The following is a 13936-nucleotide window of genomic DNA, read 5'->3' as shown; positions in this document are numbered from 1 at the left end:
CCCTGTACAAACCCCCTCCCAAAACACCTACCTACCTAACACTTATAGACAGCATTTCCAATCACATCTTGGGTGAATCGATTTTCTACATTAAAATCATTTGAAGAATATCTCAACGTTAACCTAGAGTGAGCAATATTTAGATTGTAAGCACCTTTAGTCACAGGTCGGCGGTTCTTGTTTATGTTTACCCACTGTACAATGCCGCTGAATATGTTGAAGCTATGTTAAAACACAATTATTTGTATTTTTGCTGTTGGCATACCGACACAATTTTTCCAAGTTGATTTTCTTTTTCCTACAAATACCTTTAGTAAATAGCAATGACCTGTATAGATTCATTTGTAAGTAAAGTAATTTAGTGATGTAAATGAAGTGGTCACCTAGGGGACAGAATGTCGGGTTAGAAGGACTTGTATAGTGGGGTAACCCAAAACCCAAAACTCAAATACAATTAATAACAAAATCCCACCTTGCTGAATATAGGAATAAACTAGCCCCTACACAATAGCGAAAAATGAAAAAGAAACTACTTTACTTGTAGTTTATTAAACTTGGACTTGATAGGTCAGTAAGTAAAATGAAAAATAAAAAACGTTTAAAATGCAGGACGGGTGACGCAATTATATCCCTTGTAGGTATCGCCTGGGTGTAACCAACCTGGACTCCTTTTAATTGTTTCCGTCATAAATCAACATTAGAATTCCATCTAATATATAAACGAGCAAACCTGGCAATAAGTCTGACATTAAACATTATCCACTCTCTAGCAGATCCATCAAATATAGCAAACAGACGTTGCATCCACGCTATACGTTCTAAATAGGAGAACGCTACAATGAGGAGGATGGCGCAGGTATTCAGGTATTATTAGACAGGAAATGGGTGTAAGATGGCATGCAGTCACAGAATTTAAAAGACTTCATTAAATGAAGGAATGTGAGTCGTACAAGAAGGTTCATCTTCAATGAAAGAGAGTTTTTATAAAAATTGGTTTCAAATTAAACATTTAATAATAAAAGGTTACATAAAGTTTGGTGAATACGTGGCCACACCCAGCATATGTAAAAAAAAAAAATGATATCAGCTTAACCCCTTAAGGACCAAACTTCTGGAATAAAAGGGAATCATGACGTGTCAAACATGTCATGTGTCCTTAAAGGGTTAAGGCGCCAGATCTAGGACAAATTTGTCTTGGGAGTGGGCTAGTAGGTGTATAGGTCAGTGTATCAGTAGGTGTATAGGTCAGTGTATCAGTAGGTGTATAGGTCAGTGTATCAGTAGGTGTATAGGTCAGTGTATCAGTAGGTGTATAGGTCAGTGTATCAGTAGGTGTATAGGTCAGTGTATCAGTAGGTGTATAGGTCAGTGTATCAGTAGGTGTATAGGTCAGTGTATCAGTAGGTGTATAGGTCAGTGTATCAGTAGGTGTATAGGTCAGTGTATCAGTAGGTGTATAGGTCAGTGTATCAGTAGGTGTATAGGTCAGTGTATCAGTAGGTGTATAGGTCAGTGTATCAGTAGGTGTATAGGTCAGTGTATCAGTAGGTGTATAGGTCAGTGTATCAGTAGGTGTATAGGTCAGTGTATCAGTAGGTGTATAGGTCAGTGTATCAGTAGGTGTATAGGTCAGTGTATCAGTAGGTGTATAGGTCAGTGTATCAGTAGGTGTATAGGTCAGTGTATCAGTAGGTGTATAGGTCAGTGTATCAGTAGGTGTATAGGTCAGTGTATCAGTAGGTGTATAGGTCAGTGTATCAGTAGGTGTATAGGTCAGTGTATCAGTAGGTGTATAGGTCAGTGTATCAGTAGGTGTATAGGTCAGTGTATCAGTAGGTGTATAGGTCAGTGTATCAGTAGGTGTATAGGTCAGTGTATCAGTAGGTGTATAGGTCAGTGTATCAGTAGGTGTATAGGTCAGTGTATCAGTAGGTGTATAGGTCAGTGTATCAGTAGGTGTATAGGTCAGTGTATCAGTAGGTGTATAGGTCAGTGTATCAGTAGGTGTATAGGTCAGTGTATCAGTAGGTGTATAGGTCAGTGTATCAGTAGGTGTATAGGTCAGTGTATCAGTAGGTGTATAGGTCAGTGTATCAGTAGGTGTATAGGTCAGTGTATCAGTAGGTGTATAGGTCAGTGTATCAGTAGGTGTATAGGTCAGTGTATCAGTAGGTGTATAGGTCAGTGTATCAGTAGGTGTATAGGTCAGTGTATCAGTAGGTGTATAGGTCAGTGTATCAGTAGGTGTATAGGTCAGTGTATCAGTAGGTGTATAGGTCAGTGTATCAGTAGGTGTATAGGTCAGTGTATCTGCAGATGTATAGGTCAGTGTATCTGCAGGTTTGTAGGTCAGTGTATCGGCAGGTGTATAGCTCACTGAATCGGCAGGTGTATAGGACAGCATATCTGTAGGAGTATAGGTCAGTGTATCTGCAGATGTATAGGTCAGAGAAGCGTCAGGTGTATAGGTCAGTGTATCTGCAGGTGTATAGGTCAGTGTATCTGCAAGTGTATATAACAGTGTATCTACAGGTGTATAGGTCAGTGTATCTGCAGGTGTATAGGTCAGTATCTGCAGGTGTATAGGTCAGTGTATCTGCAGGTCTGTAGGTCAGTGTATCTGCAGGTGTATAGGTCACTGAATCGGCAGGTGTATAGGTCAGTGTATCTGCAGGTGAATAGGTCACTGAATTGGCAGGTATATGGGTTAATGTATCTGCCATGTATAGGTCAGTGTATCGGCAGGTGTATAGATGTATCTGCAGGTGTATAGGTAAATGCATTGGCAAGTGTAAAGGTCAACGTATCGACAGGTGTATAGGTGAATGTACAGTATAGGTCAGTGTGTCGGCAGGTGTATAAACCGGTGTATAGGACAGTGTATCTGCCGGTGAATAGGTAGGTCAGTGTATCGGCTGGTGTATAGGTCAGTGTATCAGCAGGTGTATAGGTCAGTGTATCGGCCGGTGTATAGGTCAGTGTATCGGCCGGTGTATAGGTCAGTGTATCGGCAGGTGTATCGGCAGGTGTATAGGTCATTGTATCGGCCGGTATATAGGTCATTGTATCAGCAGGTGAATAGGTCAGTGTATCGGCAGGTGTATAGGTCATTGTATCGGCAGGTATATGGGTCAGTGTATCGGCAGGTGTATAGGTCAGTGTATCGGCAGGTGTATAGGTCAGTGTATCGGCAGGTGTATAGGTCATTGTATCGGCCGGTATATAGGTCAGTGTATCGGCCGGTATATAGGTCAGTGTATCGGCCGGTATATAGGTCAGTGTATCGGCAGGTGTATAGGTCATTGTATCGGCCGGTATATAGGTCAGTGTATCGGCAGATATATAGGTCAGTGTATCGGCCGGTATATAGGTCAGTGTATCGGCCGGTATATAGGTCAGTGTATCGGCAGGTGTATAGGTCATTGTATCGGCCGGTATATAGGTCAGTGTATCGGCAGGTGTATAGGTCATTGCATCGGCAGGTATATAGGTCAGTGTGTCGGCCGGTGTATAGGTCATTGTATCGGCCGGTATATAGGTCAGTGTATCGGCTGGTATATAGGTCATTGTATCGGCAGGTATATAGGTCATTGTATCGGCAGGTATATAGGTCAGTGTATCGGCAGGTGTATAGGTCATTGTATCGGCAGATGAATAGGTCAGTGTATCGGCAGGTGTATAGGTCATTGTATCGGCCGGTATATAGGTCAGTGTATCGGCAGGTGAATAGGTCAGTGTATCGGCCGGTATATAGGTCAGTGTATCGGCCGGTATATAGGTCAGTGTATCGGCTGGTATATAGGTCATTGTATCGGCAGGTATATAGGTCATTGTATCGGCAGGTATATAGGTCATTGTATCGGCAGGTGTATAGGTCAGTGTATCGGCTGGTATATAGGTCATTGTATCGGCAGATGTATAGGTCAGTGTATCGGCCGGTATTTAGGTCATTGTATCGGTCGGTATATAGGTCATTGTATCGGCAGGTATATAGGTCAGTGTATCGGCAGGTGTATAGGTCAGTGTATCGGCAGGTGTATAGGTCAGTGTATCGGCAGGTGTATAGGTCAGTGTATCGGCCGGTATTTAGGTCAGTGTATCGGCAGGTGTATAGGTCAGTGTATCGGCAGGTGTATAGGTCAGTGTATCGGCAGGTGTATAGGTCAGTGTATCGGCCGGTATATAGGTCAGTGTATCGGCAGGTGTATAGGTCATTGTATCGGCAGGTGTATAGGTCAGTGTATCGGCCGGTATATAGGTCAGTGTATCGGCAGGTGTATAGGTCAGTGTATCGGCAGGTGTATAGGTCAGTGTATCGGCAGGTGTATAGGTCAGTGTATCGGGAAGGTGTATAGGTCAGTGTATCGGCAGGTGTATAAGTCAGTGTATCGGGAAGGTGCGTAGGTCATTATATGTGTCAATGTGCTGCTATTAAATATCCGAGTTTAATCACACTGTGTCTAAAATTTGTAACAGAAATACAGAAACGTACAATCCCAACACACAACGTCTATATTCAGCAACACACAAAAGTGATTTTTACTTCTTATTTTCTACACACAACCGAACAGCTGTAACAAAGCGATTTCTGTCATTTCACAGAAACACATTTTACCAACGACGAATTCAGGAAACCAGAACAGGTCTCCAGGTTATTTAATAAATGGTTAGAGAACACAATATATTACAGAGTCACTGTTTGCCTGAGTTTGCAGACTTAGGCCATAGGAGTGAGACTGCAGCATGGCTGTTTGGGAGAAAGGGGTCTAAGGCCTAAATGTTATCAGATTCGTGTTATCAGTTCATTACAACTGGATGTTTAGTAAATAAACCCCTTGGATTCTGGGCGACCAAAAAATATCCCACCTAACCACATAATGTCCAATTTCTTCCAATAAAACCCAACACTGCGCTCATTACAAATTAAATCAGGCACAGACCCAATATATATATATATATATATATATATATATATATATATATATATATATATATATATATCAAAATACAAATCTTATATGCAAGACATAATCACTATAATAATAAATATAATAATGTTCAACTTTCTATCTCCCTGGAAACACATCAAACTGTTTAGAGTGATCTTTTTAACCCCTTAAGGACACATGACGTGTGACATGTCCTGATTCCCTTTTATTCCAGAAGTTTGGTCCTTAAGGGGTTAAAGAGACATTTTTTTTTAATGGCTGAAGAGGAAAGGGTTAATATTGAGTGGCAGCAATTTCCTGAATCCCTGTGTACAAGTCCTGCTATCAAGGAAATCATATTGACATACGGATGCTGCTCCCAATACATTTTTCCTTGTGGCTATGAGTTGTGCCGAGATTTGCGATTCATACTGAGCGTCCTATTGGAGAAGCAGCTCCCACCCAGCAGGTCAAGGGCAAGTGGGTTATTTAACCCTATAACTGCCATGGAGATACCATGTAAGAGGAAATACAGCAATCAGAAATAAAGGGGGGAAAAAGAAATTCGATATTTTTTGTTTTAGCGTCCCGATTTCATTTTGCAGATATTAATTTCCATGGGATATTCACAGGAAGGACTATTCACAAAACTCCAACTTGTAATGCATTAATATCCAAATTTAAGGCAAAAAACTGTGACCACAGGTGAGTTGGATACTTTCTCCAGATTAGCTAATTTTGCCTTTGGAACTTTAATTTTAGTAACTAAACCTCTTTATGTTATAGTTTTAAGGCAGCACACGTCCCTGTGTCCAATTCTAAAGGCCCGCAGCATTTAAGGTGTTAAATTATTTAGCAGAACGGCAAAGCTTGGGGCGGGGGTGGAGATTCAAGTATGTTCACCTCTTTCCAAATAACCGAGGAACCCATAGCACAAGTTACATGAAATAGTGAGGTTAAAAGCCGCTATCTAGACAGCAAAGGACATTTCCCAAATGTACTTACCCAACAGTTTAAATTGACGTGCCAGTTGCCAAACTCTTGAAGTAGAGACAATCCGCAGGGTGGCATGGGCTTCCTGTCACTGATCACATCCATCCCGACCAAAGCAGCATCCCCCATGTACATCGGAGATCCCCTCGCTCCTCACCAAACTAATATTCAGATGTACTGCGCTCCGATGAGCTTTAATACTTTGATCCTAATTCCCTGTTCATACTCCTGTTAAAATCTCTGTCAAAAACTTTTACCTGATCACCGACTAATCACTTAATTGTAACACCGAAGAGGCACTCTGCTCTGTTTTGGCCTTACACAGGATAGAGGTTCACAGTCCATTGTTATAACATGTAACTCCTCAGTAAAAATATTTAAAACAAATCCTGGGCATCAAATTATAAACCAGCTTCAGTACCGACCCCCATCTCTGCTCTCCTGTATAATCGCCAATCTGGACTATTATCCTTTAAAGCGTGGTCTACAAAGCAATTAGCATTGGTATTCGCAGAGACTTCCGTCAGGGTAGAAAACAGACAAGTGGACGGTACGGGATCCTGCTCTGCAATGTGCTACAGACTATCTGCTCGAACTTATAATGCCTGAGAACACCATTAGTCGATGGAAGGCAGCGAGTTCCGTTGTCACTGTCATGAAGTGACACTATGTGTGGCCTTCACATTCAGATCTGCTCTCTCCAGCCTTCCGTCCTACCCTTCAGCCAGCATTAAGTATCAATCTGGGATAAAGTGACTAATAAACAACACAATGGCAGTGAAGGCTTTTGTTAAACGGGACTCCCAGTGAATACACTACAGCTCAAAACCTTATCCTTCACACCAACAACTCTGCACCGTAATTGTTTACAAATGCAGATCTGAATGGGTGAAAGCTTTCTCTCTTTCGAGAAGTGACTGGGGTTTTAGTAATCCAAGTGAAACATTGCCTCTTGCTTTGATAAGGCCAACATTCTGCCAGCTTTACAGAGAACTCACTATTAAAAAGACGAATCTGCTGAGTCGAGGAATCCCCGGACAAATAGCTAACATGCGGAGTGTCAAGGCCTGTTTTGGTACATGGGATCAGGGAATCACACGGCCAGGGAAAGTTACGTTGCTCAGCTCAAACCCCTTCTTAAACACCAGCCCCCAACTGAGGCAGACACCAAGACTTTCACAAGTACCCCAAATTCACAAAAACAAAACAACATTGTCAAAAGAGTTTGTAATTCAACGGTGAACAATACAGGCTATGAAAATACACAATATATTACTGAAACAAATTGAAACAAGTCATTTCACAATTCATGCATTTACACCATCTTCCACCAAATCATAATTTTTACAAGGAACCTACCTAAATAAAAGCAATACAAAGCACACAGCAATTCCGGATTACTCCCAGTTATCCACCAGAAATCTTTTTAAAGACCCCTAACACCAAAACAAAACACACTGATTTCTCTTTATAAGGCGCTGACAAAAGCAATGAATCTTCGTTTGACAAGTAAAAAGCCCCAACAACAGAGCAGCTAATTGCCTTTCCATCCTCCTATTCAGAAGGACAACCACACTCCACTGACTGCGTTTGTAACACGTGCAATTTCCTAAGTAAAATGAAGGTCTACTGGCTAGTGATGGACAGTTCCCAATTGAGTAGTCACAATAACTAACAGAGTACAGCACATGGGACAGGCATTCCCAGCTGAGAATTCTTTTAGTTCTGTCGTTCCCAAACCAAGGGTTCGTAAAGAGGCAGGAAAACCATAAAAAAAGCGAGCAATCCAGGGAAGGATCACAAAAAAAGATTCCTGAAGACCTTGGAACTAAATGTGATTCTTTGTGAAGTGATAGCAAGACAAAAAATGTACAAGACAGAACTGAAGACAAGCCCCGATCTCAGGAGGACGCTTAAACATCCCAGGGACACACAAAGACAAAAATAAATCAACGGAATAAAAAACACAAGATGTGAACGTGCAGCAATGAATCAAAGCAATCTCCCTGAAATAGTTATAACTGCAACATAATTCTAAAAATCATAACAAAATCCAGGGGGAAAAAAGTGCAATCTTTAGAACAACAAAAAAAACACATTGAATACACGTAGTAAATAATACTTTTACTTACAATGCAAACATCAAAAACTCTAGAAAAAAACGAAAAAAATAATCATAAGAAATATCAGATTCAGTACTGTGTGTGGGAACGTAGAGCTATTTTTAGAAGGAACACGCGATGCTGCAATTTTAGTTTCTCGGTTACATTTCTTTTATGATCTCTAAATATACATTTATGTTAAATTATAAATATATATGTGAAATCTAAAATTATTTTTAAATGGAAATAAAAAAATTAACATTGAAAGAAGCGTAAATATTTCAAAGACAGAGCGGTTTAGAAGCTGCAAAGCAAAGGGTGAGCTAGCCTTACCATTTACAAGTTTAATTTTGAGTGCTTCACTGTGCCTGGCTGGGATCATGCTGCCGATCACAGAATTCCACACACGGACATGGCCACTTAGTGGAGGAAGGATTTCGTAGCTTATTCCACTGGAGGGCAGCACCCTACCCTAAACCAAAGCTGACAGCTAGCGCACAGATGATACAGCGAACGCAGGCTCCCACAACAGGTCTTCGTTCAGCTGAGATCCTCAAGTTCAGGCATTCAGAGACTTATCTCGGGTGGTAAAGAATAGTATAATTACTGCGATCTCCTCAATTCAGTGATGGCACGTCTAATAAGAGAATCATTTTTTGGGGTTATTTCCCCCCCACCTCCCATCCTCCTCCCCACCTATCCTTTTCTCCCCCCCCCCCCTCCACCCCCAAACCTTCACTTCTGCAAAAGGAAACAAAAGCAGATATTTTGTCTCCTGAATTGGAAAATACAAAAAAGGCAAATCACTGGCTTTCCAAAGTTTCTATCCTAACATTCCGAAAATGAGTCAGTGAAAAAGGGCAAAGAGTAAACTTTGTATCGCGCCAATAACACACATAGTTATAAACATGATATTTTTTTGAAAATAGGAAAAATAACGAAAAGTGATGTACTAAATTTAAAAAAAAGATATAATAAAAAAAAACTTAAATTCTGCCTAAAATAAAATATAGGTTTGTCAAGTGTAATACCGCGCAGAATAGATTCTCCTGCAGGTAATGTCGTTGGAAGAGCAAGCTGGCGTGGAAAGACACTTATCCCGAGCAAATTCTGTTCCTGGATGAGAATGACAAAAATAGGGGACACAACACAGAACAACTTGAGGTTGTCTTCTCCTAAAAGCGATGGGTATCCTCGTACATATTAAACCGCCACTGCGCCTCCAAGCAGAGGGAGGAAAGAAATGACTATTGATCTTCAAATAGCGATAATTGAAAAGATCAAAAAGATTAAACAAAATCAAAAAATGTGCTGACTTACCATGCTATGCTTTTTTGTTGCAACTTTGTAGAAATTTCGCTCAAAGAAGCTGCATCGGATGTGTCAAATTTTTTCGCGGGCTGTGATCGTATTATTTCCGCAGCCCTGCTTTCCAATGCTTCAGAACTTTTCCCCCTTTCTCTTTTTTGTTTGTGGTACCTAGCTTTTTTTGCGAACGACTTTAAAAGCCTTCAGCTCAGCAAACCAGCACAAATTATCTTGCCACCTTGCGCAGCTCTGAAGCTTTTGGCCGCTAACTTTGCAAGGCCCTTTACTACTGCATCAAAATTAGCATTGTCAAAGTACTTAATGAATATTAATATTGTATTTGTCATTGGAGCTGGTCCGATGCTGAACTCCGAGTCATCCATCTGGGACAAGATTAAGAACACAATTATTTCTGACTGACAGGGACCAAATCTGCTAGATTTTTTTTTTTTTTTTAACAATTTGAGGGGGGGGGGGGGGGGGGTGGTGGGAGAATACAATATCATCATCTTAAAGGTGTCTCCCAGGGGACATAGAAACAGATTAATACACTTTTAATGAAGAAGAGATCATTATATGTGAAGTACTAAGGAATAAACTTAACTATTTCGTCATAGGGGCTTTTGATGGATTTTTTTGTTTTGTTTTGTTTTTTTAAACAAATATATCTTATGATGCCCAGGAATTGTATTCATGCTGTTAGGAAGAAACATCTTTTTGTGAAATCTTTCCAATGCAGAAAAAAAAATTGAAAGAAAACAGTGCGAAGACAGAGAAATGTCCCATCAGGGTTAAATTTTTGGTGTCCTGACTTTTCTCTTGCTCCACTAGATAACACAGCCCAGTAAATCATTTCTACACAAATTTGACAAGAAACACCTTCATCTGCTAAAATTGTTTGCAGCCTTTTCCTGCTGTTCCCAAGTGGAATACAGCTTACTTTCTTCTACACGAACGCTACATTTACAGAATGTTTTTTAAATCAGTTCTCCTTCTTCCCATTGCCATCTTCTCCTAATAATAAATGTGTATTTTTGTAGGGGTTGGGGATATCGAACTTTAAAAAAAAAAAAAAAAAAAAAAAGATTGTTTATGAACTCGTGTTATTTGAGGTTTATCCAGTAAACAAATAGGAAGGATAGGTGGGAAATAAAAAAAATAAAAAAAAACACACACAAAGCTGTTGTGCTGGTTGACATAATGGAGGGTATGGAATTTTTGCGTCTTATTGCTCTGAATTCAGGAAATTTGTGGAGCAGTTAAATAAAATGCTCTTATTTTTAAGCTGATTTTTTATAATTGTAAAAGGTAACAGAACACAGATTGTCACAATCATCCACAAAACAATTATTTTTGTATGCGTTACGCACTTCGACACCGTGTAACTTTCACAATTATTTTCATTTAAAACAACACTGCGTTGCCGTTTCTTTTTATCTTGTATTTGTGTTTTGTTAAAGTGAAGAATGAACTTAAGATGCGAAATGACAGATGTGTCGGATAATCTGCCAATGAATTGGCTAGGTAATGCTTCTCCCGTAATCTGCATCTCCTACTGTCCACCCAAATAGTAAGTAATGCCATTAAGAACCCTTAGATGAACATACTAAATTGGTTGTTTCTTCCAAAAGGGTGTGAATTTGACCCCTGGTGCAAAGAAAAAAAAAACACAACCCGTTGAATGCCGTACATACAGATGGTTTTAAGAAGGTAGATACAAAAAACTAAAAAACAGAATTAAGAGTTTTTTTCCCCCTATTTATCTCTTTCTCACAGCATTGTCTGTCGGCGCAATTCTTTCTCCGTACTTATTGACCAAAATAAAAAAAGAACGAAAAATAAATCTATGTTGAAAGAAAGACTCTTTTGGGGATTATTTGCAGGCGCGTTCAGAATATAGAACCTTTTGCAATTGTGCAAAGAAACGCAAAGTCAAAATGAACGCTCTGTATTGTTAATTTAAAAAACAAAACAAAAACGTATTTGTTTTAATTTGGTAAATAAAGTTAACCTTCTGCCATTTGATCAGATTAGCAATACATCGGGAATTATATCAATACAGAAAAGCGCAGTTGTTGAACGCCATTGCAATATGGAATGCTGTTTAAACACGGACTGACATTTCTCTTAATTTCTAGAATGTTAGTAAACAGCACTAGGTTTAACAAAAATACTCCGTCTTTAGCACCGTGATGGTTTTGAATTCATTTACCCTGATAAACTGAGATTTCAGACATAGTCTATAAATAGCCTGGTTTATTGTGAAAATCCAGGAAAATTTTGTCTATTTTTCTCTTGTCTTGTCACAATTCAAATTACTATCTAATTGAAATATTTATATTTCTTTTATTTAACTAATAATAAAAATGGAAATTCTTGGCACTGTATATATTTAAGAATTTTGCGACTGCTTGAAAATTGGGGAAATTTATTTATTTTTCGGTCATTGTAAGGCAGAAGTCATTAGAAGATGCAAAGCGTGCAGATCAGCGCACCCGCACACGTTTAGCTTTAAGGAGACGAAACCTTTCGTCTTGTTTCATTTTAATATTACAAAGTCCTTAATCCTGCAATGAGTGAACAGGTTGGAAAGTCTAATGTCTCAAATCTGATTTCACAAATTACAATAACAGCCATTAAGTACACATCACACTCGGCGTTTTTAATAGTCTGCTTTCTCCCCTTCTCTCTTTCCCTGCTTCCCCAGCACGAACGCACCAGCACTAGTTTCAAATTAACTCTCTGACTTTGAAACTTATTGATCTGCTATTAAGACACTAGCGAACTTGATGAAATAAATGCTGTAGGTGCAGTCAAGACTTCAAAGTCTCACACAGCCATATAAAACAAGTGCCTTTGATCCTAACTCCGATCTGCAGAGGGTTTAAAGCCCATTTCTCCCTAAGCTGCCCTTCACACTGGCTGTGTCTGATGTCTCACCAATCTGAGTCTTGATACTCTTAATAAAGCAAATTTTAGCAAATGATTTTTACAATGGCAAAAATTAATTATATAAAATGTGTCCCTCTTTGTAATTTGATTTCTGACCTAACCACAAGAAGGAGGGAAAAAACTTAATTGTAGCAATTATCCTTTTCTATAAAAGCCACGTGTCCAAAAAACTTTTTAATAATATATATCATTAATTATTCCATCAACAGATTCCTTTGTAATTTATTGGCTGGTAGAAATTATGGTTAAAATTAAATAATTTGATATCATATATTTATTTTGTACATTAAGCTCTAGGCCAATGACATGTTGGTATTTGCAAAGTATTTTGCAGCAGCTGCTTCACATTAGTACACAATGTTATTATAATCGTAAAATATGAGTTTGTTAAATTAAACAGCATCCAGTTTGAGCAATTGAAAAAGGAGATGATTTTTTTTTTTTTCCGTCGTTCGGCTTTGTAGGGGAAACATTCAGGATTTGTGTGAGCTGAAACCCTAGCTGTTGGAGAAAGGAATATCACGGTGCAAAATTAATTTGCAGATCATTAACGCAGAATTTAAAATTAATTTCAATAATAAACTCTGCTACCGTGAGATTTTTAATACACAGATCTACAGCTAGTTAAACACATTTATTCTAATAAAACGTCATTCTGCATGAACAGATTTTTGGAAAATTTTAGCAAATGAGGGAGGAAAAATAGGTTGCATTTTTAAAAAAATGTATTTAATGTATTTCTTAAATGTTTTATTTATTTATTTTCTTAATAACAAGGAAAGCACGTGTTAAATCATGTTTCATTTATTGTGAATAAACACGTGTTCTCGACGAAGAAAACATGAAATTATTTGATTTATTTTTTAATTTAAGGCAAAATGTCTATAACAGACAGACCATCACGTAGAACCTACCTTTGATTATTTTTCACAATTTTATAAGAGAAAAACCACAACCCCCCCCCCCACACACACACACACACACACACACACACACAATAAGGTTAAAACAATGACTTTTTAATTTACAAAATAAAAAAAAGATGTTAAAAAGAAAAAGTAAAAATATAATTTGTTTGCGATCGTTCAATCAGTGTGTTATCCCAAACCAAGTTTATAAAGCAATATCTTTTTGTTTTAATGTTGTTACTTAACCTACTTGCAATTCCAAAGAAGTCAACACTCGATTGTGACAATGTTCAAAAGGCTTTCTCATGCCACAAGCACAGTAAAAACTTTCCCCAATTAGTGAAGAAAAAAAGGAGGGAAGAGGCAGAGCAATGGGTTCTCAAAGACCCAGGCCTCGCGGCAAAGCTGTCACGTACAGAGGATTGATCAACAGGACTGCAATTTCTAATGGCATGTTGTCATGATAACAGAGCCACGGGGAGTCACCTGCCTGCCTCTTCACAGACAGCTCAAGAATAAGGAAGTAACAATACTGGGAACTAGCTTTGCATGTCCCTTCTCCGAGCAGGTTTGGTAGGGTATCGAGGCTTTCCATGAGACGTGTCAAACCTAACAGAACCCTCCAACCTTCTACATTACAGAGGATTGAAGATGAATGCCCCCCTCCTCGTGATTTATCTTATTCCACACTTACATGGTCTTAAAAAAATACTTTTAGAGAACAAACCGCGTTTAAAAAAAATTA

At 38.9% G+C, this 13936-nt stretch overlaps 1 protein-coding gene across 40 annotated transcripts in view; it reads right to left on the bottom strand.

Moving 5' to 3' along the window:
• The window catches only part of TCF7L2 (transcription factor 7 like 2), a 205093-nt gene that overhangs the window by 45284 nt on the left and 145873 nt on the right, over window positions 1-13936 (bottom strand). The window contains exon 1 of one of the 40 annotated variants that reach the window (XM_063434026.1): window positions 5934-6603. The exons of the other annotated variants lie outside the window; for them this stretch is intronic. Coding sequence (XP_063290096.1) covers window positions 5934-6056 — 123 coding nt within the window. The 5' untranslated portion in view covers window positions 6057-6603. Of the gene's footprint in view, window positions 1-5933; window positions 6604-13936 lie in introns of those variants that run through there. 40 annotated transcript variants of the gene reach the window in all.

This window comes from Pelobates fuscus, chromosome 10 (genome assembly GCF_036172605.1).
Source record: "Pelobates fuscus isolate aPelFus1 chromosome 10, aPelFus1.pri, whole genome shotgun sequence".
Lineage (NCBI taxonomy): Eukaryota > Metazoa > Chordata > Amphibia > Anura > Pelobatidae > Pelobates > Pelobates fuscus.
This window is presented reverse-complemented; position numbering and strand designations above follow the sequence as displayed.